The sequence below is a fragment of the Triticum aestivum genome, chromosome 2A (assembly GCF_018294505.1).
Source record: "Triticum aestivum cultivar Chinese Spring chromosome 2A, IWGSC CS RefSeq v2.1, whole genome shotgun sequence".
Classification (NCBI taxonomy): Eukaryota; Viridiplantae; Streptophyta; class Magnoliopsida; order Poales; family Poaceae; genus Triticum; species Triticum aestivum.
Genome location: NC_057797.1, coordinates 140,627,042 through 140,654,747, shown reverse-complemented (window position 1 = coordinate 140,654,747; position 27,706 = coordinate 140,627,042). Strand labels below are relative to the sequence as shown.

The following is a 27,706-nucleotide window of genomic DNA, read 5'->3' as shown; positions in this document are numbered from 1 at the left end:
CTTTTATTTTGGCGCCGTAGTCGGGTCATGAGTGTTTGAATGATGCTATTTATGTACTTTGTGTGACGTGGCGAGTGTAAGCCAACTATGTATCTCCCCTTTATTATTTATATTACATGGGATGTTGTGAAGATTGCCTAACTTGCGACATTGCTTTCAATGCGGTTATGTCTCTAAGTCATGCCTCGACACGTGGGAGCTATAGCCGCATCGAGGGCGTTACAAGTTGGTAATCAGAGCCTTCCCCGACCTTAGGAGCCCCATTGCTTGATCGTTTTAGCAGCCGAGTTGTGTCTAGAAAAATGTTTTGAGTCATTTAGGAATTATATATCAGAGAGTTTAGGAATTCTTTTTACTTCTCAGTCTCCTCATCGCTCTGGTAAGGCATCCTGACGTAGAGTTTTGACTCTTCTCTTCTCAAATTTCACTAAAAAAAATTTAGGATCACGCGGGTATCTTGGAATCGTTCCGATGGTTTTATGACGAGAACATTGTCTTGGTGCCTTCTGTTAGGGGTTTTGTGGAAGTGTCCCGGGGAGTTGAGCTCTGAGGTGTTGTCGTCATAATTTTATCGTTGCAATTCTGGAATACCTGAGTTTAGTACGCCGACATCGAAAATATCTTTTATGCAGTTCCTTGGTGAGATAACCTCGACGCCACCCAGTACTGGGGCGGGAGTTCGGGAGTATCGCCATAACTTGTATAACGGATGCTTTTCGAAGGTTGAGGTAGATGGTTTCCGAAGTTTTCTCGGTTATGTGTTGAAGGATGGATACAGCTGGATGTAGGATTTGCTAGATTTGGGTGAGATATTATGCTTCCCCTGTATCCCCAACACCTGATTGCATAACCGGAAAGGTTCGGGAGTTTCATAGGTGGGAATTCTTGTAGCTCTAGTTCTTCTTCCACGGATATTTGGTTTGAGATTGGGATTTCTTACCGAGTATTCGTTCTTGATCCGTACCTTATTGATTTATTTCTCTACCTGAATTCTAAGTGGCTTCTCAATTTATGGATATGTGACCATTTCAGAGGAATGCATTCGTTCATGTTGTTTGGAATTGAAGACTTTATGTTGCTTTTTTCATTCCGTTGGATTCAGCTTCATTTATCTATCTATGTGTTAACAGTGGTCAACCTCTTCAGGATGGCTCCCGCTAAGAGCACCAATCAGCATCAGAATCGAGATCCGCCACCACCTCCACCTCCTCCGGAGGCACGACAAGCTATGATGGCCGCAACCAATGCAAACACACAGTTGATCATGCAAATTCTTCAAGAGCGCAATCAAGGCAACCAAGGGAACCAAGGCAATAATCAGAATCACTTTGCTACACTCAACCAGTTCCTTGCTAATGGGCCAAAAACTTTCAGCAATTGTGTTGAGGCAACTGATGCTGACGATTGGCTCGTGGATCTGTGCAAGCATTTCGAGTGCAGTAACGTCAGGCCTGAGGACTTTGTCAAGTTCGCTTCCTTCCAACTCAAAGACCAAGCTGCAGAATGGTTCCAGCAGTATAAGGATTCCTGAGAAGGACGTGTGATCACTTGGGATGAATTCCGTCAAGATTTCAGAGCTCATCATATCCCTCAGAGCGTGGTTGAAAGCAAGCGTGAGGAATTCCGCAACCCGAAGCATGGCTCTTTGTCTGTCTATGACTACAACAAGTTGTTCCAGAAGCTCGCCCGCTTTGCCAAGCAGGACGTTCCTGATGAGAAGAGCATGATATACCAGTTCAGGGGTGGTCTCAGAGAAGAAATTCAGCTAGCTCTTGTTCTCTTCGAGCCCTTGAGATACGATAAGTTCTACAACATGGCACTGAAGCAAGAGGCCGCTCAACTGAGGTGTGATGCTTCGAAGAAGCGAGTCAGAGATGCTACTCCTTCTTCCTCTACTCAAGTGGCCAAGCAGCAGAAGTATTGACTTCCTCCTCCTCCGTTCCGTCAGCCATATCAGCAGAAGAGCAAAGGTGGCAGTGGATCTTCCCACCCACCCAACCCTGGCTTTCAGAACAAGACTTCGTTTCAAGCTCCAAGATCAAGTGCTCCGTATCACCGTCCGCTTTCAGAGGCCACGTGCAACAAGTGCCAACAGAAGGGTCACTATGCTAACAAATGCTTAAATCAGAGGCGTCTCCCTCCTCCTCCTCCTGTGAAATCGGCAAGTACAACTGTGGTCAAGTATAACCCCAAGTACGCCAAGGTCAATATGGTGAATGCAACTCAGGCAGAGGACTCGTCAGATGTCATCATGGGTAACCTTCCTGTTAACGATGTTCCTGCAAAAGTTCTTTTTGACACTGGTGCATCACATTGTTTTATCTCGAGACCTTTTGCATCTAAGCATGGTTGGTTTTAAGTCATGCATAAACCGTTAGCAGTTGTCTCTCCGAATAGATGTTTGCTCGCTAACTACGAGGTTCCGGATATTTCTATCTCGATGGGTGATTTCAAGTTTCTGGTTTCTCCAATGATCCTTGATAACTCGGATATTGATCTTATTCTCGGAATGGATTGACTTTCTAAGCATAAGGCTCAGCTTGATTGTGCAGCCAGGCAGATTCAATTGACTCATTCGTCTGAGGATGTAATTGTCTTTGCCGCTCGTGATAATACAGTCCGTCTGTTTTCCCTCAATGAGAAGGGTGAAGTGGATGCTATCTCGCAAATTCCAGTCGTTTGCGAATATCAAGACGTCTTTCCAAAAGAGCTTCCAGGAATGCCTTCGCACCGGCCAGTTGAATTCGTCATCTATCTTGAGCCTGGCACGGAACCTGTGTGCAAGCGTCCTTACAAGCTCGAACCTGAAGAGTTGAAGGAGCTGAAGAAGCAACTCGATATTCAAGAGAGAATGGGTCTCATCCGGCCTAGTTCTTCTCCGTGGGGTTGTGTTGTTCTTTTTGTGAAGAAGAAGGATGGAACGGACCGACTTTGTGTTGATTACCGTCCATTGAACAAGAAGACCATCAAGAACAAATACCCACTTCCCAACATCAACGAGCTGTTCGAACAACTCAAAGGTGGCCAAGTATTCTCCAAGCTTGATCTCCGTATGGGTTATCATCAGATTCGAATCCGTGAGCAAGATATTCCCGAGACGGCTTTCAGGACAAGCTATGGTTCATATGAGTACACTGTCATGTCTTTTGGCCTCGTCAACGCTCCTCCGACTTTCTCTCGCATGATGAACTTCATCTTCAACGCCTACACCAATGACTTCGTTTTGGTCTATCTCGACGACATCCTGGTTTTCTCGAAGAACAAGGAAGATCATGCCAAGCACTTGCGTTTGGTACTCGATAAGCTCAGAGAACACAAGTTCTACGCCAAGTTCTCCAAGTGCGAATTTTGGCTCGATGAGGTTCTTTATCTTGGTCATATCATCTCTGCCAAGGGCATTGCGGTGAATCCTGAGAAGGTGTCTGCAATTGTGAATTGGGAACCTCCTCAGAACGTGAAGCAACTCCGTAGCTTCCTCGGTCTCGCAAGCTACTGTCGAAGATTCGTTGAAAACTTTTTTAAGATCGCGAAGCCTCTCTCAAATCTTCTCCAGAAGCACGTCAAGTACGTTTGGTCTCCGGAGTGTGACATTGCTTTCAATACTTTTGAAGAGAAATTGATCACTGCTCCAGTTCTCACTCCGCCTGATGAATCCAAGCCGTACGAAGTCTTTTGTGATGCCTCTCTCCAAGGTCTTGGCGCAGTGTTGATGCAAGAGAAGAAAGTTGTTGCTTATACCTCTCGCCAGTTGAAGACCAACGAGAAGAACTACCCCACTCATGATCTCGAGTTGGCGGCAGTTGTGCATGCTCTTTTGACTTGGAGACATCTCTTATTGGGAAGAAAAGTGGACATTTTCACTGATCACAAGAGTCTCAAGTACATCTTCACTCAGCCTAATCTCAACCTCAGGCAAACTCGATGGGTCGAAATGATTCAAGAGTATAATCCGAGTATCGAGTATACTCCAGGCAAGGCCAATGTGATTGCTGACGCATTGAGCAGGAAGGTTTATTGCAACAGTCTGATTCTTAAGCCTTATCAACCCGAGATTTGTGAAGCTTTCCGCAAACTTAATCTGCAAGTTGTTCCTCAAGGTTTCCTCGCCAACCTTCAAGTCTCTCCTACCTTGGAAGACCAGATTCGCCAAGCCCAGCTTCTTGATGCTATGGTGAAAAAGGTGAAGATTGGGATTGCCAAGAGTCAACCCAAGTACAAGTGCTACCGCCTTGATGACAAGGATACTCTCTTCTTCGAGGATCGTATTGTTGTGCCCAAAGGTGACCTTCGTAAAGTGATCATGAACGAGGCTCACAATTCTCTCCTCTCCATCCACCCTGGGAGCACGAAGATGTATCAGGACCTCAAGCAGGCTTATTGGTGGACTCGAATGAAGCGCGAGATTGCTCAATTCGTGAATGAATGTGATGTCTGCAGAAGAGTGAAGGCAGAACACCAAAGGCCAGCGGGTCTCCTCCAACCTCTTGCCATTCCAGAATGGAAGTTTGACCACATTGAGATGGACTTCGTGACTGGGTTTCCAAAGTCCAAGCGTGGCAATGATGCTATATTCGTTGTCATCGACAAACTCACTAAAGTGGCTCACTTTCTGCCTATCAAAGAGTCAATCACTGCAGCTCAATTGGCGGAACTCTATACCTCTCGAATTGTCTCTCTGCACGGTATTCCACAAGTGATCTCTTCAGACCGTGGCAGCATCTTTACCTCCAAGTTTTGGGATTCTTTTCAGAAGGCCATGGGCACCAACATCCGCTTCAGCACAGCTTTCCATCCTCAAACTAGCGGTCAAGTCGAGCGTGTCAACCAGATTCTTGAAGATATGCTCAGGGCTTGTGTGATCTCCTTCGGCATGAAGTGGGAGGATTGTCTTCCTTATGCTGAATTCTCCTACAATAACAGTTTTCAAGCAAGTTCGGGCAAGGCCCCATTTGAAATTCTGTATGGCAGGAAGTGCCGTACCCCTCTCAACTGGTCCGAAACCGGTGAACGTCAGCTTCTCGGAAATGACTTAATCACAGAGGCAGAGGAAATGTGCAAAGTCATTCGAGATAACCTCAAAGCAGCCCAATCCCGCCAGAAGAGCTACTATGATAGTAAGCACCGTGATTTGGCTTTCAAGATCGGAGATCATGTTTACCTTCGCGTCTCTCCAATGAAAGGTTCTCGTCGCTTCGGTATCAAAGGGAAGCTTGCCCCTAGATACGTGGAACCTTTCAAGATTGTCAGCAAGAGAGGCGATCTCTCCTATCAACTCGAGCTTCCTTCAAACTTTGCAAATGTTCATGATGTGTTCCATGTCTCTCAGCTCCGAAAGTGCTTCAAGACTCCTGACCGCACCGTCAACTTCGAGGACATTGAGCTCCAAGAAGATCTCTCTTATCGTGAGCACCCAGTTGCTATTCTTGAAGAGACTGAACGCAAGACTCGCAACAAGTCAATCAAATTCCTCAAAGTCAAGTGGTCACACCATTCCGACCGTGAAGCTACCTGGGAACGCGAGGATCACCTCCGTTCTGAGTACCCGGCGTTCTTTCAGTCCTAGATCTCGGGACGAGATCCTTTCGTAGTGGTGGAGTGTTGTAACACCCCGGATATGACTTTCCCAATATGTATTCCAACTCTTGCCGTTTCCGGCCTTAAGTTATTTTATTTTCTCGGGTTCGGGTTTTTGTCTCCGTGTGTTGTTGTCATTGTCATGCATCTCATATCATGTCATCATGTGCATTGCATTTGCATACGTGTTCATCTCATGCATTCGAGCATTTTCCCCGTTGTCCGTTTTGCATTCCGGCGCTCCGTTCTCCTCCGGTGGTCATTTCTACCTTTCTTTCATGTGTGGGGATTGAACATTTCCGGATTGGACCGAGACTTGCCAAGCGGCCTTGGTTTACTACCGTAGACCGCCTGTCAAGTTTCGTATCATTTGGACTTCGTTTGATACTCCAAAGGTTAACCGAGGGACCGAAAAGGCCTCGTGTGTGTTGCAGCCCAACACCCCTCCAAGTTGGCCAAAAACCCACCAAAACCCTCTCCATCATCTAGAGCGTTCGATCACGATCGCGTGGCCGAAAACCGCACTCCATTTGGAGCCTCCTAGCTCCTTCTATGTATAAATAGGCCTTCCCCGTCCAAATCTCGGATCAAATCCACCCCTAACCCTAGTCTCCCCTTCCTCCGCGCGCCGGACACGTCCGCCCGGCGCCGGACGCGTCCGCGCCGCCGCCCGCGTCCAACCGCAAGCCGCCACATGTCGCCGCCGCCGGCCCGCCGCAGCCCGCAGCAGGCCCGTGGGGCCTGAAGACTGCCGCCCGGGTAGCGCCAGGCCACCACCCGCGCCCGCCTGCGCCGCCGCGCGCCTCGGTCGTCGTCTCCGCCGCGCCTCCTCGCCGCCACCGCCCGATGTTGCCGGCCGCCGCGCCTCCTCGCCGCCACCGCCCGACGCCGCCACACCGCCCGCGCCTCCGCCATTCGCCGCCGCGGGAGCCGCGCCCCGGCGACCGGATCCGACCGCCCCCGTCCTTCTCCTCAAGATTCCGGCGAGACCCACCCATCTCCAACGAGTTCGAGCTCTCTCCGGCGAACCTCGGAGTCCGCACCGCCAGATTTGGTTTTGAGAAACCCTAGGGGTTGACCTAATTTTCCCTCGAACCTTATTTTTTGCAATATTCATCATGGCGTAACTTTGCATCCGTAGCTCCGTTTTGGCATATAGCATATCAAAATGTTCGTCTCAGAGAGTACATAATTTCATCTCATTGCATCATTTTCATTTGAGTTCATATTGATGCCCGAAATGCTATTAGAAGAGTGCTACTTGAGTTAATTGTCAGATCTGTTGCTCCATTTAGATATTTGTCATTTTTGCCATGATTAATGTGTGCATGATATGCCCCTGAGCTCTACATATGTTTTGTTAAGGGTTCTGCCATCTTTCGAGAGGTGCAACACATGTATTTTTGTGATGTGTGTGGTGACTAGCACAAGCTTGCAAAGTGAGGCACTTGGTAATGTTGATTTCAGGGACTTAGCATTTCCACTAAGTCCTTGACCTGTTTATCTCATATGGTCATATGTTCTTGTAGTTTCCTAGTGATTCGTGCCTCTTTTGAGGATGATCAGTAAGGATGTTTTGTTAATCTTGTAGTGCTCTATCCATCCATGTCTTTGTTTGCAATTATGGAGCACCCTAGCTTGAGTCAATCGAGCTCTACTTTTCTCATTTCGTGAATCTGGGCAGATTGTCTACTTGTTAGCGATTTTGCCGAGGATGTTGTAGTTGATCCGTGCATGCTATGATATTGTTCTTGCCATGTCTAGCTTGTATTTTGTGTATTCTTGATGGGTGTATGCTTAGATTGTCATGACTTTCTCTGTAGTGAGTGCATCGAGCTCGTAAACATGCCTACTTGATATCTGTTCAGCATGTTCCAGTTTTCACTAAGTCTGAGAACTAATTATGTTTTTGCCATGTTCACATCCTTGCAATTGTATTTTCTGATCCCTTTTGGCTCAAGGTCACTAAGGGACTTTTGTTAAGCTCTTTGAGTAGCTCCATGCCATGCTTTACTTTGCCATGTTCAGGTCCTGTAGCATATAGTTTTGTTGCTCCGAAGAGTGCTACTGATCTGAAATTCCAGACAAGTGTTAATTTCACTAAGTCTGAAATCTGTTTGTCAAATGCATTTTTGCCATGCTTGTTTGAACCTGTTAATGGATGAATTGGCCGTAGCTCAGTGCTAGACTTTTGTTAAGCTTCTTGAATGCATCCCTGCCATGTATTTTTATGCCATGTTTGGGTGCTGTAGCATGTTCATCTTGTTGCATTTAGATGGCTACTTGCTGTAAATCGCAGAACGTGGTCATATTTGAATTGCTTGCCATTTCCAAACCGTAACTCCGATTCCGGCGTTCTTTATATCGTTTTCAAGCGATTTCATCTCATCTTTCCAGTGGCACACTTGGATTTCCATGTTGAGGCCAGGTTCATGCATCCTTGTCAAATCTTGCATATGCATCCCGCATCGCATCCCGCATAGCATACCATCCTTGCATCATATTGTTTGAGCTTTGCACGTGGTTGATTGTGTCCTTGTTGCTTGTTTGTCTTGTTTGGGTAGAGCCGGGAGACGAGTTCGCTAACGAGGAGCCCGTTGAGTTTGCTTTCGAGGATCCAGTCAACTCTGACAACTTTGCAGGCAAGATGATCATACCCTCGAAATCACTACTATCTTTGCTTTGCTAGATGCTCGCTCTTTTGCTATGCCTATGCTACGATGCCTACCACTTGCTTTCAAGCCTCCCAAATTGCCATGTCAAACCTCTAACCCACCATGTCCTAGCAAACCGTTGATTGGCTATGTTACCGCTTTGCTCAGCCCCTCTTATAGCGTTGCTAGTTGCAGGTGAAGATTGGAGACCGTTCCTTGTTGGAACATTATTTACTTGTTGGGATATCATTATATTGCCATGTTATCTTAATGCATCTATATACTTGGTAAAGGGTGGAAGGCTCGGCCTCTCGCCTAGTGTTTTGTTCCACTCTTGCCACCCTAGTTTCCGTCATATCGGTGTTATGTTCCCGGATTTTGCGTTCCTTACGCGGTTGGGTTATAATGGGAACCCCTTGATAGTTCGCCTTGATTAAAGCTTTTCCAGCAATGCCCAACCTTGGTTTTACCATTTGACACCTAGCCTCTTTTTCCCTTGGGTTTCCGGAGCCCGAGGGTCATCTTATTTAAACCCCCCCGGGCCAGTGCTCCTCTGAGTGTTGGTCCAACTCATCAGCCGCCGGTGGCTACCAGGGGCAACTCTGGGCTGGCCTACCGGAAGTTTAGACAATCTGAGTGTGCCCTGAGAACGAGATATGTGCATCTCCTATCGGGATTTGTCGGCACATTCGGGCGGTGTTGCTGGATTTGTTTTAACCTGTCGAAGTGTCTTGAAGAACCGAGGTACCGAGTCTGATCGGAACGTCTCGGGAGGAGGTCTATTCCTTCGTTGACCGTGAGAGCTTGTCATGGGCTAAGTTGGGACTCCCCTGCAGGGATTTGAACTTTCGAAAGCCGTGCCCGTGGTTATGGGCAGATGGGAATTTGTTAATGTCCGGTTGTAGATAACTTGAACCTTAATTTAATTAAAATGAATCAACAGTGTGAGTTACCGTGATGGTCTCTTCTCGGCGGAGTCCGGGAAGTGAACACGGTGTTGGAGTAATGCTTGCGCAGGTTGTCCTCTAGTTTCTCGCTCGCGCTTTGCCTCCTCTTCTCGCTCTCTTTTGCGAACAGGATAGCCACCATATATGCTAGTCGCTTGCTGCAGCTCCACATATTTACCTTGCCTTACCTATTAAGCTTAAATAGTCTTGATCGCGAGGGTGCGAGATTGCTGAGTCCCTGTGGCTCACAGATTACTTCCAAACCAGATGCAGGGCCTGATGATTCCGCTCCAGGTGACGCGCTTGAGCTCAAGTGGGAGTTCGACGAGGACTCTCAACGATACTACGTGTCTTTCCCTGATGATCAGTAGTGGTGCCCAGTTGGGGGTGATCGGGACCGTGTCGCATGTTGGGTTATCTTTTATTTTGGCGCCGTAGTCGGGCCATGAGTGTTTGAATGTTGTAATGTTATTTATGCACTTTGATTGACGTGGAGAGTGTAAGCCAACTATGTATCTCCCCTTTATTATTTATATTACATGGGATGTTGTGAAGATTGCCTAACTTGCGACATTGCTTTCAATGCGGTTATGTCTCTAAGTCGTGCCTCGACACGTGGGAGCTATAGCCGCATCGAGGGCGTTACAAGTTGGTAATCAGAGCCTTCCCCGACCTTAGGAGCCCCATTGCTTGATCGTTTTAGCGGCCGAGTTGTGTCTAGAAAAATGTTTTGAGTCATTTAGGAATTATATATCGGAGAGTTTAGGAATTCTTTTTACTTCCCAGTCTCCTCATCGCTCTGGTAAGGCATCCTGACGTAGAGTTTTGACTCTTCTCTTCTCAAATTTCACTAAAAAAAATTTAGGATCACGCGGGTATCTTGGAATCGTTCCGATGGTTTTATGACGAGAACATTGTCTTGGTGCCTCCTGTCAGGGGTTTTGTGGAAGTGTCCCGGGGAGTTGAGCTCTGAGGTGTTGTCGTCATAATTTTATCGTTGCAGTTCTGGAATACCTGAGTTTAGTACGCCGACATCGAAAATCTCTTTTATGCAGTTCGTTGGTGAGATAACCTCGACGCCACCCAGTACTGGGGCGGGAGTTCGGGAGTATCGCCATAACTTGTATAACGGATGCTTTTCGAAGGTTGAGGTAGATGGTTTCCGAAGTTTTTCTCGGTTATGTGTTGAAGGATGGGTACAGCTGGATGTAGGATTTGCTAGATTTGGGTGAGATATTATGCTTCCCCTGTATCCCCAACACCTGATTGCATAACCGGAAAGGTTCGGGAGTTTCATAGGTGGGAATTCTTGTAGCTCTAGTTCTTCTTCCACGGATATTTGGTTTGAGATTGGGATTTCTTACCGAGTATTCGTTCTTGATCCGTACCTTGTTGATTTATTTCTCTACCTAATTCTAAGTGGCTTTTCAATTTATGGATATGTGACCATTTCAAGAGGAATGCATTCGTTCATTTTGTTCGGATGTGAAGACTTTATGTTGCAATTTTCATTCCGTTGGATTCAGCTTCATTTTATCTGTCTATGTGCTAACGGTGGTCAACCTCTTCAGGATGGCTCCCGCTAAGAGCACCAATCAGAATCAGAATCAAGATCCGCCACCACCTCCACCTCCTCCGGAGGCATGGCAAGCTGTGATGGCCGCAACCAATGCAAACACACAGTTGATCATGCAAATTCTTCAAGAGCGCAATCAAGGCAACCAAGGGAACCAAGGCAACAATCAGAATCACTTTGCTACACTCAACCAGTTCCTTGCTAACGGGCCAAAAACTTTCAGCAATTGTGTTGAGGCAACTGATGCTGACGATTGGCTCGTGGATCTGTGCAAGCATTTCGAGTGCAGTAACGTCAGGCCTGAGGACTTCGTCAAGTTCGCTTCCTTCCAACTCAAAGATCAAGCTGCAGAATGGTTCCAGCAGTACAAGGATTCCAGAGGTGGACGTGTGATTACTTGGGATGAATTCCGTCAAGATTTCAGAGCTCATCATATCCCTCAGAGCGTGGTTGAAAGCAAGCGTGAGGAATTCCGCAACCTGAAGCAAGGCTCTTTGTCTGTCTATGACTACAACAAGTTGTTTCAGAAGCTCGCCCGCTTTGCCAAGCAGGACGTCCTGATGAGAAGAGCATGATATACCAGTTCAGGGGTGGTCTCAGAGAAGAAATTCAGCTAGCTCTTGTTCTCTTTGAGCCCTTGAGGTACGATGAGTTCTACAACATGGCATTGAAGCAAGAGGCCGCTCAACTGAGGTGTGATGCTTCCAAGAAGCGAGTCAGAGATGCTACTCCTTCTTCCTCTACTCAAGTGGCCAAGCAGCAGAAGTATTGGCTTCCTCCTCCTGCATTCCGTCAGCCGTATCAGCAGAAGAGCAAAGGTGGCAGTGGATCTTCCCACCCACCCAACCCTGGCTTTCAGAACAAGACTTCGTCTCAAGCTCCAAGATCAAGTGCTCCGTATCACCGTCCGCTTTCAGAGGTCACGTGCAACAAGTGCCAACAGAAGGGTCACTATGCTAACAAACGCTTAAATCAGAGGCGTCTCCCTCCTCCTCCTCCTGTGAAATCGCCAAGTACAGCTGTGGTCAAGCATAACCCCAAGTACGCCAAGGTCAATATGGTGAATGCAGCTCAGGCAGAGGACTCGTCAGATGTCATCATGGGTAACCTTCCTGTTAACGATGTTCCTGCAAAAGTTCTTTTTGACACTGGTGCATCACATTGTTTTATATCGAGACCTTTTGCATCTAAGCATGGTTGGTTTTCTCAAGTCATGCATAAACCGTTAGCAGTTGTCTCTCCGAGTAGATGTTTGCTCGCTAACTACGAGGTTCCGGATATTTCTATCTCGATGGGTGATTTCAAGTTTCTGGTTTCTCCAATGATCCTTGGTAAGTCGGATATTGATCTTATTCTCGGAATGGATTGGCTTTCTAAGCACAAGGCTCGGCTTGATTGTGCAGCCAGGCAGATTCAATTGACTCATTCATCTGAGGATGTAATTGTCTTTGCCGCTCGTGATAATACAGTCCGTCTGTTTTCCCTCAATGAGAAGGGTGAAGTGGATGCTATCTCGCAAATTCCAGTCGTTGGCGAATATCAAGACGGCTTTCCAGAAGAGCTTCCAGGAATGCCTCCGCACCGGCCAGTTGAATTCGTCATCGATCTTGAGCCTGGCACGGAACCTGTGTGCAAGCGTCCTTACAAGCTCGGACCTGAAGAGTTGAAGGAGCTGAAGAAGCAACTTGATATTCAAGAGAGAATGGGTCTCATCCGGCCTAGTTCTTCTCCATGGGGTTGTGGTGTTCGTTTTGTGAAGAAGAAGGATGGAACGGACCGACTTTGTGTTGATTACCGTCCATTGAACAAGAAGACCATCAAGAACAAATACCCACTTCCCAACATCAACGAGCTGTTCGAACAACTCAAAGGTGCCCAAGTATTCTCCAAGCTTGATCTCCGTATGGGTTATCATCAGATTCGAATCCGTGAGCAAGATATTCCCAAGACGGCTTTCAGGACAAGCTATGGTTCATATGAATACACTGTCATGTCTTTTGGCCTCGTCAACGCTCCTCCGACTTTCTCTCGCATGATGAACTTCATCTTCAACGCCTACACCAATGACTTCGTTTTGGTCTATCTCGACGACATTCTGGTTTTCTCGAAGAACAAGGAAGATCATGCCAAGCACTTGCGTTTGGTACTCGATAAGCTCAGGGAACACAAGTTCTACGCCAAGTTCTCCAAGTGCGAATTTTGGCTCGATGAGGTTCTTTATCTTGGTCATATCATCTCTGCCAAGGGCATTGCGGTGAATCCTGAGAAGGTGTCTGCAATTGTGAATTGGGAACCTCCTCAGAACGTGAAGCAACTCCGTAGCTTCCTCGGTCTCGCAAGCTATTGTCGAAGATTCGTTGAAAACTTTTCTAAGATCGCGAAGCCTCTCTCAAATCTTCTCCAGAAGCACGTCAAGTACGTTTGGTCTCCGGAGTGTGACATTGCTTTCAACACTTTGAAAGAGAAATTGATCACTGCTCCAGTTCTGACTCCGCCTGATGAATCCAAGCCGTACGAGGTCTTTTGTGATGCCTCTCTCCAAGGTCTTGGCGCAGTGTTGATGCAAGAGAAGAAAGTTGTTGCTTATACCTCTCGCCAGTTGAAGCCCAATGAGAAGAACTACCCCACTCATGATCTCGAGTTGGCGGCAGTTGTGCATGCTCTTTTGACTTGGAGACATCTCTTATTGGGAAGAAAAGTGGACATTTTCACTGACCACAAGAGTCTCAAGTACATCTTCACTCAGCCTAATCTCAACCTCAGGCAAACTCGATGGGTCGAAATGATTCAAGAGTATAATCCGAGTATCGAGTATACTCCAGGCAAGGCCAATGTGATTGCTGACGCATTGAGCAGGAAGGCTTATTGCAACAGTCTGATTCTCAAGCCTTATCAACCCGAGCTTTGTGAAGCTTTCCGCAAACTTAATCTGCAAGTTGTTCCTCAAGGTTTCCTCGCCAACCTTCAAGTCTCTCCTACCTTGGAAGACCAGATTCGCCAAGCCCAGCTTCTTGATGCTATGGTGAAAAAGGTGAAGATTGGGATTGCCAAGAGTCAACCCAAGTACAAGTGCTACCGCCTTGATGACAAGGATACTCTCTTCTTCGAGGATCGTATTGTTGTGCCCAAAGGTGACCTTCGTAAAGTGATCATGAACGAGGCTCACAATTCTCTCCTCTCCATCCACCCTGGGAGCACGAAGATGTATCAGGACCTCAAGCAGGCTTATTGGTGGACTCGAATGAAGCGCGAGATTGCTCAATTCGTGAATGAATGTGATGTCTGCAGAAGAGTGAAGGCAGAACACCAAAGGCCAGCTGGTCTCCTCCAACCTCTTGCCATTCCAGAATGGAAGTTTGACCACATTGAGATGGACTTCGTGACTGGGTTTCCAAAGTCCAAGCGTGGCAATGATGCTATATTCGTTGTCATCGACAAACTCACTAAAGTGGCTCACTTTCTGCCTATCAAAGAGTCAATCACTGCAGCTCAATTGGCGGAACTCTATACCTCTCGAATTGTCTCTCTGCACGGTATTCCACAAGTGATCTCTTCAGACCGTGGCAGCATCTTTACCTCCAAGTTTTGGGATTCTTTTCAGAAGGCCATGGGCACCAACATCCGCTTCAGCACAGCTTTCCATCCTCAAACTAGCGGTCAAGTCGAGCGTGTCAACCAGATTCTTGAAGATATGCTCAGGGCTTGTGTGATCTCCTTCGGCATGAAGTGGGAGGATTGTCTTCCTTATGCTGAATTCTCCTACAACAACAGTTTTCAAGCAAGTTCGGGCAAGGCACCATTTGAAATTCTGTATGGCAGGAAGTGCCGTGCCCCTCTCAACTGGTCTGAAACCGGTGAACGTCAGCTTCTCAGAAATGACTTAATCACAGAGGCAGAGGAAATGTGCAAAGTCATTCGAGATAACCTCAAAGCAGCCCAATCCCGCCAGAAGAGCTACTATGATAGTAAGCACCGTGATTTGGCTTTCGAGATCGGAGATCATGTTTACCTCCGCGTCTCTCCTATGAAAGGTACTCGTCGCTTCGGTATCAAAGGGAAGCTTGCCCCTAGATACGTGGGACCTTTCAAGATTGTCAGCAAGAGAGGCGATCTCGCCTATCAACTCGAGCTTCCTTCAAACTTTGCAAATGTTCATGATGTGTTCCATGTCTCTCAGCTCCGAAAGTGCTTCAAGACTCCTGACCGCACCGTCAACTTCGAGGACATTGAGCTCCAAGAAGATCTCTCTTATCGTGAGCACCCAGTTGCTATTCTTGAAGAGACTGAACGCAAGACTCGCAACAAGTCAATCAAATTCCTCAAAGTCAAGTGGTCACACCATTCCGACCGTGAAGCTACCTGGGAACGCGAGGATCACCTCCGTTCTGAGTACCCGGCGTTCTTTCAGTCCTAGATCTCGGGACGAGATCCTTTCGTAGTGGTGGAGTGTTGTAACACCTCGGATATGACTTTCCCAATATGTATTCCAACTCTTGCCGTTTCCGGCCTTAAGTTATTTTATTTTCTCGGGTTCGGGTTTTTGTCTCCGTGTGTTGTTGTCATTGTCATTCATCTCATGCCATGTCATCATGTGCGTTGCATTTGCATACGTGTTCATCTCATGCATTCGAGCATTTTCCCCGTTGTCCGTTTTGCATTCCGGCGCTCCGTTCTCCTCCGATGGTCATTTCTACCTTTATTTCGTGTGTGGGGATTGAACATTTCCGGATTGGACCGAGACTTGCCAAGCGGCCTTGGTTCACTACCGGTAGACCGCCTGTCAAGTTTCGTATCATTTGGACTTCGTTTGATACTCCAACGGTTAACCGAGGGACGGCCTCGTGTGTGTTGCAGCCCAACACCCCTCCAAGTTGGCCCAAAACGCACCAAAACCCTCTCCATCATCTAGAGCGTTCGATCACGATCGCGTGGCCGAAAACCGCACTCCATTTGGAGCCTCCTAGCTCCTTCTATGTATAAATAGGCCTTCCCCGTCCAAATCTCGGATCAAATCCACCCCTAACCCTAGTCTCCCCTTCCTCCGCGCGCCGGACACGTCCGCCCGGCGTCGGACGCGTCCGCGCCGCCGCCCGCGTCCAACCACAAGCCGCCACGTGTCGCCGCCGCCGTCCCCGCGCCGCCGGCCCGCCGCAGCCCGCAGCAGGCCCGTGGGGCCTGAAGACTGCTGCCCGGGTAGCGCCAGGCCGCCACCCGCGCCCGCGTGCGCCGCCGTGCGCCTCGGTCGTCGTCTCCGCCGCGCCTCCTCGCCGCCACCGGCCCGACGTCGCCGGCCGCCGCGCCTCCTCGCCGCCACCGCCCGACGCCGCCACAACCGCCCGCGCCTCCGCCGTTCGCCGCCGCGGGAGCCGCACCCCGGCGACCGGATCCGGCCGCCCCCATCCTTCTCCTCAAGATTCCGGCGAGACCCACCCATCTCCGGCGAGTTCGAGCTCTCTCCGGCGAACCTCGGAGGCCGCACCGCCAGATCTGGTTTTGAGAAACCCTAGGGGTTGACCTAATTTTCCCTCGAACCTTATTTTTGCAATATTCATCATGGTGTAACTTTGCATCCGTAGCTCCGTTTTGGGCATATAGCATATCAAAATGTTCGTCTCAGAGAGTACATCATTTCATCTCATTGCATCATTTTCATTTGAGTTCATATTGATGCCCGAAATGCTGTTAGAAGAGTGCTACTTGAGGTAATTGTCAGATCTGCTGCTCCATTTAGATATTTGTCATTTTTGCCATGATTAATGTGTGCATGATATGCCCCTGAGCTCTACATATATTTTGTTAAGGGTTTTGCCATCTTTCGAGAGGTGCAACCCATGTATTTTTGTGATGTGTGTGGTGACTAGCACAAGCTTGCAAAGTGAGGCACTTGGTAATGTTGTTTTCAGGGACTTAGCATTTCCACTAAGTCCTTGACCTGTTTATCTCATATGGTCATATGTTCTTGTAGTTTCCTAGTGATCCGTGCCTCTTTTGAGGATGATCAGTAAGGATGTTTTGTTAATCTTGTAGTGCTTTGTCCATCAATGTCTTTGTTTGCAATTATGGAGCACCCTAGCTTGAGTCAATCGAGCTCTATTTTTGTCATTTCGTGAATCAGGGCAGATTGTCTACTTGTTAGCGATTTTGCCGAGGATGTTGTAGTTGATCCGTCCATGCTATGATATTGTTCTTGCCATGTCTAGCTTGTATTTTGTGTATTATTGATGGGTGTATGCTTAGATTGTCATGACTTGCTCTGTAGTGAGTGCATCGAGCTCGTAAACATGCCTACTTGATATCTGTTCAGCATGTTCCAGTTTTCACTAAGTCTGAGAACTGATTATGTTTTTGCCATGTTCACATGCTTGCAATTGTATTTTCTGATCCCTTTTGGCTCAAGGTCACTAAGGGACTTTTGTTAAGATCTTTGAGTAGCTCCATGCCATGTTTTACTTTGCCATGTTCAAGCCCTGTAGCATGTAGTTTTGTTGCTCCGAAGTGTGCTACCTGATCTGAAATTCCAGACAAGTGTTAATTTCACTAAGTCTGAAATTTGTTTGTCAAATGCATTTTTGCCATGCTTGTTTGAACCTGTTAATGGATGAATTGGCTGTAGCTCAGTGCTAGACTTTTGTTAACCTTCTTGAATGCATCCCTGCCATGTATTTTTATGCCATGTTTGGGTGTTGTAGCATGTCCATCTTGTCGCATTTAGATGGCTACTTACTGTAAATCGCAGAACGTGGCCATATTTGAATTGCTTGCCATTTCCAAACCGTAACTCCGATTCCGGCGTTCTTTATATCGTTTTCAAGCGGTTTCATCTCATCTTTCCAGTGGCACACTTGGATTTCCAAGTTGAGGCCAGGTTCATGCATCCCTTGTCAAATCTTGCATATGCATCCCGCATTGCATTCCGCATAGCATATCATCCTTGCATCATGTTGTTCGAGTTTGCACGTGGTTGATTGTGTCCTTGATGCTTGTTTGTCTTGTTTGGGTAGAGCCGGGAGACGAGTTCGCTAACGAGGAGCCCGTTGAGTTTGCTTTCGAGGATCCAGTCAACTCTGACAACTTTGCAGGCAAGATGATCATACCCTCGAAATCACTACTATCTTTGCTTTGCTAGATGCTCGCTCTTTTGCTATGCCTATGCTACGATGCCTACCACTTGCTTATCATGCCTCCCAAATTGCCATGTTCAGCCTCTAGCCCACCATGTCCTAGCAAACTGTTGATTGGCTATGTTACCGCTTTGCTCAGCCCCTCTTATAGCGTTGCTAGTTGCAGGTGAAGATTGGAGACCGTTCCTTGTTGGAACATTATTTCCTTGTTGGGATATCATTATATTGCCATGTTATCTTGATGCATCTATATACTTGGTAAAGGGTGGAAGGCTCGGCCTCTCGCCTAGTGTTTTGTTCCACTTTTGCCACCCTAGTTTCTGTCATATCGGTGTTATTTTCCCAGATTGTTGCGTTCCTTACACAGTTGGGTTATAATGGGAACCCCTTGATAGTTCGCCTTGATTAAAGCTTTTCCAGCAATGCCCAACCTTGGTTTTACCATTTGCCACCTAGCCTCTTTTTCCCTTGGGTTTCCGGAGCCCGAGGGTCATCTTATTTAAACCCCCCCGGGCCAGTGCTCCTCTGAGTGTTGGTCCAACTCATCAGCCGCCGGTGGCGACCAGGGGAAACTCTGGGCTAGCCTACCGGAAGTTTAGACAATCTGAGTGTGCCCTGAGAACGAGATATGTGCAGCTCCTATCGGGATTTGTCGGCACATTTGGGCGGTGTTGCTGGATTTGTTTTAACCTGTCGAAGTGTCTTGAAGAACCGAGATACCGAGTCTGATCGGAACATCTCGGGAGGAGGTCTATTTCTTCGTTGACCGTGAGAGCTTGTCATGGGCTAAGTTGGGACTCCCCTGCAGGGATTTGAACTTTCGAAAGCCGTGCCCGCGGTTATGGGCAGATGGGAATTTATTAATGTCCGGTTGTAGATAACTTGAACCTTAACTTAATTAAAATGAATCAACAGTGTGAGTTACCGTGATGGTCTCTTCTCGGCGGAGTCCGGGAAGTGATCACGGTGTTGGAGTAATGCTTGCGCAGGTTGTTCTCTAGTTTCTCGCTCGCGCTTTGCCTCCTCTACTCACTCTCTTTTGCGAACAGGTTAGCCACCATATATGCTAGTCGCTTGCTGCAGCTCCACATATTTTACCTTGCCTTACCTATAAGCTCAAATAGTCTTGATCGCGAGGGTGCAAGATTGCTGAGTCCCTGTGGCTCACAGATTACTTCCAAACCAGATGCAGGGCCTGATGATTCCGCTCCAGGTGACGCGCTTGAGCTCAAGTGGGAGTTCAATGAGGACTCTCAACGATACTATGTGTCTTTCCCTGATGATTAGTAGTGGTGCACTGTTGGGGGGTGATCGGGACCGTGTCGCATGTTGGGTTATGTTTTATTCTGGCGCCGTAGTCAGGCCATGAGTGTTTGAATGTTATAGTGCTATTTATGTACTTTGTGTGACGTGGCGAGTGTAAGCCAACTATGTATCTCCCCTTTATTATTTATATTACATGGGATGTTGTGAAGATTGCCTAACTTGCGACATTGCTTTCAATGCGGTTATGTCTCTAAGTCGTGCCTCGACACGTGGGAGCTATAGCCGCATCGAGGCGTTACATTATGCACCTCTTCTTTTGGACTCTGGTGAGATTGCTCATTCGGGCAAAAAAGTTGCCTTCTCTTTCGAAACATTTTTGTTTGAAAGGGAAGGTTTCCATGATTGGTGGCTCAAGAATAATCTAACGAAACGAGAGGTGCAACTAATATTGAACATTGGTAGGTCAAGATACGTCATCTTAGGCAGTCTCTTTAGAGTTGGGTGAAGAATTTGAGTGGTGTTTTATAAGAGCGTTTGGTGGACATTGTTAACACTTTAGATATCAAGGCCGAATTTTCACTGCTCTGCACCAGACGAATGAGTTTTTGGCCAAACTTATGTGGGAGGAAGAGTTAAAACGGTCTCAACATGCTAAAGTAAAGTTTGTTCGGGGGATGATAATACATAGTTTTTCCATTTTATTGCAAATGGAAAGCATGGAAAATGATTTACCAACTCAACCAAGATGAATGTGCTATTGTTGGTCAGGATATGATTAAGGCATATATTGCAAAATATTATAAGCATTTGTTTTGACATCCAAACTCCAATTTCATCATGATGGACGAGGAGGTGACTGATGATATACCTCAACATCCAGATGAAAAATGCTATTTTGACATCACATTTCTTAGAGAAGGAGATTTTCGACGCCATTTGTCAAATGGAAAGAAAGAAAGCTCTCGGACCAGATGGGTTCATTGCTAAATTCTACGATAAGTGCTGGGAGATAACCAAAAACGACCTTCTACCCATGTCCAAGGATCTTTTAAATGATGATTTATCATTATTTCTCCTCAATTTTGGGATAATCATTTTTCTTCCTAAGAAGGAAGAGGCAATTCCGATTGAACGGTCAAGACCTATTTGCTTGTTGAACCTCAGCTTCAAAATATTCACACAAACTAAGTGCTAATAGGCTCTTCACCATCGCTCATTCAGTGGTCCGCCCTATGCAAACGGCTTTCATGCCTAGACAAAATATCTTGGAGGGGATGGGCATTCTACATGAAACTATTTATTAGCTTCCAATGGAGTAAAAAATGAAATAGTGGTAATACCAATGAATTAGTAGTTCTGAAGTAGGAATGAATTTTGGTATTACACTTAAAAAGAAACAATTATGAAAATGAAATCAAATATTTACACAATTTGCACGCAATTTACATGGAAATTATAGTTTCTTAAATATTAAAGGATAAGCATGTAATAGTGAATCGGCAAAAACAAGTTTTCTAACAAGGAATTAATTAGTGGCATTTTTATTACCCTGAAAGTAGAAATAAAATGAAATAAAAGTTAAAACAAAATCAAAGGGAAATGTACAAGGAAGAATGAATTAGTGGGATTGATATTACCCTTAAAGAATAAATAAAATAAAAACTACAACAAAATAAAAGATATGAAGTATTATAAGGAATGATTTAGTGGCATTAGTATTACCCTTTAAGAAAAATGAAAATGAAATAAAACTAAAACAAATCAAAATAGTGAAGTTTTCTATGGAAGAATGAATTAGTTACATTTGTATTACCCTTTAAGAACAAGAAAATTGAAAATAAAATTTAACAAATAATGACAAAATTTACACAAGATTTGCGCTTTTTCATGATATGCAAGAATAAGCATACATTATTGATTATTTTGCACAAAATAAGTTTGGTAAAAAGGAACGAGTTAGTGGCATTAGTACTTTACCCTTAAGGAAGAAAAGAAAAGAAATAAAAATTAAATCAAAATAATGAAGTTTTTTAGAAAAGAATGAATTATTGGCAATGGTATTACCTAATAAGGAGAAAGAAAATAAAAAAGATGAAACAAATAATGGAAATGTTTGCACAAAATTTACTCAGAAATGCACTTTATCATAGTACTCAACAATAAGCATATAATAGTGTATTTTTCGCACGTAAAAGTTTACTAAGGAGGAGAAAGTTAGTAGCAAAATAACTTAAAAAATGTTTTCTATGCAAGAATGAAGTAGTGTCATTGGTATTACCCTTTAAGAAGAAAATCCAAATAAAAAACTTGCACATAACTTTGCACTGAAATTGCACTTTTTAATATGCAATGAAATTGAAATTGCACTTTTTAATATGCAATGAAATTGAAATTGCACTTTTTAATATGCAATGAATAAAAATATAAAATACCCATGCAGAAAAAAGAAAAACTGGCTAACAAAAAAAGCAAAAGCAAAAGCAAAAACGCATACCTAAGAGGAAAATTTACTTACCCCAAACCAGGGCAAGTCAAAATTTTGGCCTAAGAAAAACCCCAGAAAGGGGGAAGTAAAAAAATCCAGCCTAAGAGAAAAATTGACTTACCCCAAGTAGGGGCAAGTCAAAAATCAACCTAAATACACACAAACAAAAATGGTCGGAAAATTTACCTATCTAAATTTATAAGTCCTTGGATCTAGCCAGGCATTATAGCATGAAAGAAATTTTAAAAGGGAAGATGTTGGCACAGAAGGAGGTTAGTCCTATTAGTATTCAGCAGACCGCGGCTCCTGTTCCTTGGCCACCACCTCCAGCAAATTGGGTTGCGCTGTCTGTTGATGGATCTTTCTCAGCTCATGATGGCAAGGCAGGTGCTGGTATGATCTTACGTCGTGATGATGGCTCTATTATCTTTGGTGCTTACCGTGTTATATTTAATTGCAATGAAGCGCTGGAGCCGGAGATACATGCAATAATGCAAGGGATGGCCCTTGCTTTACAACATACTGACCTACCAGTTAAGGTGCAATCTGATTCCTGTAACGCACTTTCGATACTCTCTGGTGATAGTATGTCCTGATCGGCCTATGGTCATCTAGTAGCAGAGATTAAATTTTGTATGGATGAGAGGGAGTTTGTTCCACAAAAAATTAGTAGGACTCAAAATAGGGTAGCAGATTGTATGACAAATTATAGCCGTACCGAGTTTTGTACTGTGGTATGGATGAACAGATGTCCTTCATGTTGTGAGGACTTATTGCCTCTCGACTGTAACCATGTGACTTTGGAATAAGATTTCCGTATTATTCGAAAAAAAAAAAGATAAAAGATGGGTCTAACTAACCCGCCTGAACTATTGCCAATTCCGGTTATTTAACCCGGAGTAGAGATGCATCACTTTTGACTGGCATCAAGAGGATGCGACACGTCGCACTTGAGTGCTGAACCGATTGCATTTTAACTTGACCGGCGTTCAACGGCCCTACAATATATGAACGTGAAATGGACTGACCATATCGAATTGCCTGACTGGACTGGACTAAGTTGAACGTTCAGGTTGACCAGACCAGGTTTCGTTACAAAGCAACCAGTTGGCAACTGAATGCTACCTAGTAGTACTGTAACTTCCAGTGGACAATGCACCTTTTTTTAACACAGTGGACAATACACTTGGGACCAATAGAAGGCAGCTTTGAGGGCCACTCTGATCACGGTATGTTCATCATCCAACTCGCAATTCGACCAAGTTAAAACTGGCTAGTGTTGGAATTTTGATCTCAGGTCATAACTGACCGAGAGAAAAGGGGGGCCCTTTTTACCCCACGTACGTGCCATGATCGGAGGCACCAAATCCAGCTGTTGGTTTCGGTCCCTAATTCCTTTAGCGCCACATATATAATGAGCAAGATGTACTCCTTCAAAAACACACACATGTCCGGGTCATACAACTTGCTAACAACCGATCCTAAAAAGAAGGCGCTCAAGGTGATCAGAAGACTGACTACCACCGCAAGGTCAGTGCTGGCGGCCAGTCCTACTGCGGGGCTGCTTGCTCCGAGATCCTGTTCCCTGAACTTCTTCCCCGACCATCTTCATGTTTCAACGCAAGGTGTAGCCATAGGCTACATGAGGAGTGCATCAAGCAGGAACAAGGTTTCCATCAGAACCTGTAAGAAATCACGAATCCTTTTCTATTAATCTGTATTAGGTGGTCTAATGCTAGGCTTAAGATCCTCTCACGTTTATCCCTAAAGTTTGTTTCCAACAGCTAGCTGAACTGACACCTCCTTTGGATTGGCACGATTACAATGAGAATTCATTTCCTGCAGCCTCTGAACATAATCACTGAACAAGCTGTCTAATCTCCACCCCGCTCTTCCTGGATCCCGAGCGCAGGCATCGCCGCCGGCCTCCCTGAACCAGACCATGCCTCGCACTCGCACTCACAGCAGGCTTCCCGACAATGGCGTCATCGAGCAGCGCGCACCTCCGAGGCGGGCCGCCGGACTGCAGGCACCTCAAGAAATCCCCGGCGCCGTCAGCCAGCTTCTCGAACCTCTGGACGGCCTTCGCGTGGGGCTCCTCGCCGCGGCGGCTGAGGAGCGACGACACGAAGGAGGCCACGACGCGCGCGACCCGGCTCGGGAGCCACGCGCGCGCGAGCGCCTCCCGGGCCTCCTCCTCCTCCAGGGCCCGCAGCCTCCAGCGGTGCGCCGCGGAGTCGCACTCGTCGGCGGCGCGCCGCAGCCTCCGCCGCCACCGCAGCATCGCCACGTCCGTGACCTGCCACCGGGCGGACACCTCCAGCGCCGCCTCCATCTTGATGTGCGCCATCTCCAGCCGCTCCAGGCTCTCGCTTGCGCTGCTGGCCGACGCCGACCTCTCCTTGTGCTTGCTGATGAGGAACGAGGAGGTCCTGCTGACCACCTCGCCGACGACCAGCGATCCGACCATCTCGGCCATCGTGACGAGACGGGTGCCCGCAGCTGATCGAATTGCATCAATGGCAGAACAGGGGATTATGCCGGTCAGAAGTGGCCGAAGAGGCAGAAAATTCTGCAGGTAGTGAAGAAGATGGAGGGTAGTCGGCTAAAGGAAGTTCAGAGATTACGACTTGTTGACTTTGTTGGATTCGGAGAGTGAATTCGTTCTTGGTGTTTGGATGATTGCAGGTCTCTCAACTGAACCAAGCCGCTGCCGAGTGATTCGGACTGTCGATGATCAACGAATTAAAGCAGTCGGTACCTGTTGTAGCAGGACCGCGGTTGGTCTATTCCTTCAGTCCAAGTCTCCGGCGGCAATTCTGAAAATCCTTTACGCGGTTACGCCTGCGTGGACATCACGGCAAGTTCAAATCCCCATACACGGAACATGCAGCGTACTAGAAATATAAGAGCGTTTAGGTCACTATTAAAATAGGAGCAAGTCTTAAACACATGTGGAAACTATTGGTTTGTTTGTGTGGTGGAGATGCTGCTGATTCGTGGGATATATTAGAATGGCATGGTAAAATCCATCATAATCGAATGAGTTCTTCCACATAAACACCATCGCATAAAACTCCGTGTCATGCCCCCCTTCTGATATCTTTGCATGGTTAGCTACACAATACCGTTTGTGGACCTCAGATCGCAGGGCTCGGCACAAACTTCACGATGCATCCTCGGTGTGCTATCAGGGGCGGAGCCAGGATTGATCCAAGTCCCGGGCCCAGTCTACTACAGTACTACAACTATAGTGCCCAAATATGCTACAGTGAAGGAAGTACTTCATCTTCACGCCCTAGGCTCACCCCCCCTCCCCCGGCTTGGGTCCTGGATCCGCCACTGCGTGGTACACATGTTTGCACGATGAAGATAATGTGGATCACATTCTCAGTCAATGCGTCGAGGCGCGACAGGTATGGCATTGTTGTTTTGACACGCTGCAGGGTCATTTTAGAGGTCAATGATTTTTCCATAGAATGATGGGCTCAGACATGGGACAATTTTCGGCAACCGGACGAGCGTGGCTTCAACTCAATGGTAATCGCCACTACTTGGCATATGTGGAAACAAAGGAACACGAGAGTGTTGAATCGAGTGGAACACATCTGAACACCAACAAGGCTAGTGCAACAAATCCTGAAGGAGATCAAAGGTTAGAAACAAGCCGGTGTGGGAGTGATATGGCTGCATAGTTCATGAGAGAGTAGACTAACTTTTTAGTTGGTGCAGGTGTACCTGAGATGTTATTCGCATCAGTCCACGGGTCTCTTTTGCAAACTGTTGTTTCTCACTTTTATAAAAATATGGTACGCCATTGGCATACTCTTTAAAAAAAGTGAAAGCGAATAGCGAGGCTGGGCCCAACCGGACGTAAGGAATGAAAAGGAAGATCTGTAGGACCCACCGTCTGGAGGGAGACCTAGACGCCCTGTCGGTGTCAAAACCGACGGATCTCGGGTAGGGGGTCCCGAACTGTGCGTCTAGGCCGGATGGTAACAGAAGACAAGGGACACGATGTTTTTTACCCAGGTTCGGGCCCTCTCGATGGAGGTAATACCCTACTCCTGCTTGATTAATATTGATGATATGGGTAGTACAAGAGTGGATCTACCACAAGATCAAGGAGGCTAAACCCTAGAAGCTAGCCTATGGTATGATTGTTGTGTATGGAGTTGATTGCCTACGGACTACAACCCTCCAGTTTATATAGACACCGGATAGGGTTAGGGTTACACAGAGTCGGTTACAATGGTAGGAGATCTTGAATATCCGCATCGCCAAGCTTGCCTTCCACACCAAGGAAAGTTCCATCCGGACACGGGACGAAGTCTTCAATCTTGTATCTTCATAGTCCTGGAGTCCGGCTGAAGGTATAGTCCGGCTACCCGAACACCCCCTAATCCAGGACTCCCTCAGTAGCCCCCGAACCAGGCTTCAATGACGACGAGTCCCGCGCGCAGATTGTTCGGCATTGCAAGGCGGGTTCTTCTCCAAATCTTGTGTACCTGTAGGAATAATGTCCGATTTTCGTAATGTAGTGCTCCTCGGCTTTCATGCCCAATAATGGCCGCCTTCCACGTGTCAAACGAATGCGAAAAGCCGAGATGTTTTTACATCCACACCCCTAGCCGTATAAACGAGCCGCTTACTTAACGGGATGGGGATTTAGGTCCAAACCACATCTTCTCCTTTCCGCGAGTTATCATCAGAGCGCTTCCAGCAAAGGTCCATTCCAACATGACCAGCCGTTGCAGCTCCTCCCCTCGCCCCTCCGGTCCCAAACCCGGGGACTGGGAGAGTTGCACCATCCCGCATAGCGAGTTAGTGTCGCTTCAGGCCAAGGGATTTCTCCCTCAGGCATACATGGTCCCGGTCCGAGCCGGTCTCGCCACCTACAATGGCAGAAAACAAGCGGAGAGCACCCCCAATCCTTCTAAATGAGAGCGGGTGTGCCTCGTCCCCTATCTAATAAGGGGACTGGGATTTCACATTCATCAATTTCTCCGCGGGCTTCTGGAGTTCTACGGCCTCCAGCTGCACAATCTCACGCCCGCCTCCGTATTGCATATTGCGGGTTTCGTCGCCCTTTGCGAGCTATTTTTAGGCGTTGAGGCTCATTTCGCGATGTGGAAGAGGTTATTCTGCCTGGTGCCCCGTTCTCGAGAGGGGTCTATATACCAAGTGGGCGGAGCCGAAGTATGGCGCATCGCCGGGACCGGATACCTATCCGGAACCCCAAAGAAGGCGTCCGAGGACTGGCCATCGGAATGGTTTTACATAGATGACGTCCCGCTACCGGACCCTATCCGGGTCGGTCTCCCTGAGTTCAACAGTGCTCCATTGAAGAAATGCTTGAGCTGGCGTCCGCGGAGCTCTCAGAGAGAAGGCGACAGAGACGTCCTTTACCTGATGGGCCGGATAAGACTGTTGGCTCATTCCGGACTAACCATGATTGGAGTCATGGCCGCATGCATTATGCGGGGGGTGCAGCCACTTCAATATAGAGGCCACCCCATGTGGGATTTCAACGGGGAGGATGACGCCACCCGTTACGGTCGTAAGGGGCCGGCCTCAGCTGCCGCTCTAGTAAAGATCTTATCCTCTTTGTACAAGGGAGAAAAGGAGGAATTCCTCCGCGTCAACCCGCAGGCCGGATTTACTATGTACGATCCTCCAAGTTGGGTAAGTGAACAACTGCGCTTGCCCGTTTGTTTTATACTCCCACGGTTAGATATGTAGTCTAACGACTTCAATGCAGGAACTGCGACAGGTGGTAAAGGATATAAACAGCCGCCCTTCACAGCCCGAGGACCCAGAACGATCCCTCGATCCGGACTCCGAAGAGGATCCGGACATTTCGGTGGAGCTTATCGACGAGGTGTTCCATCAGCTAAGCAAGGACAATACCTTGGTAGCCATCACGGCTGATTACCCAGGGTTAATCTCGGCCTCCCAGGTGATAGAAACCGGAGTCTCATTCCCTTGAGAGAGATTCCACTCTCACGTATTCCGGTGTTTCTGACGACAACCGTGTTTTGCAGGGGAGATTTCCGAGGCAGGAGGCCGAACCTGCGGCGGCT

The 27,706-nt window shown here is 47.0% G+C and overlaps 1 protein-coding gene across 1 annotated transcript; it reads right to left on the bottom strand.

Annotated features, from left to right (window-relative positions):
- Positions 1 to 23,481: 23,481 nt before the first annotated feature.
- On the bottom strand, positions 23,482 to 24,350 carry LOC123191590 (uncharacterized). The gene has a single exon (XM_044604266.1). It carries the CDS (start codon positions 24,100 to 24,102, stop codon positions 23,482 to 23,484), a length of 621 nt encoding a protein of 206 aa, XP_044460201.1. The 5' UTR covers positions 24,103 to 24,350.
- Positions 24,351 to 27,706: the final 3,356 nt, after the last annotated feature.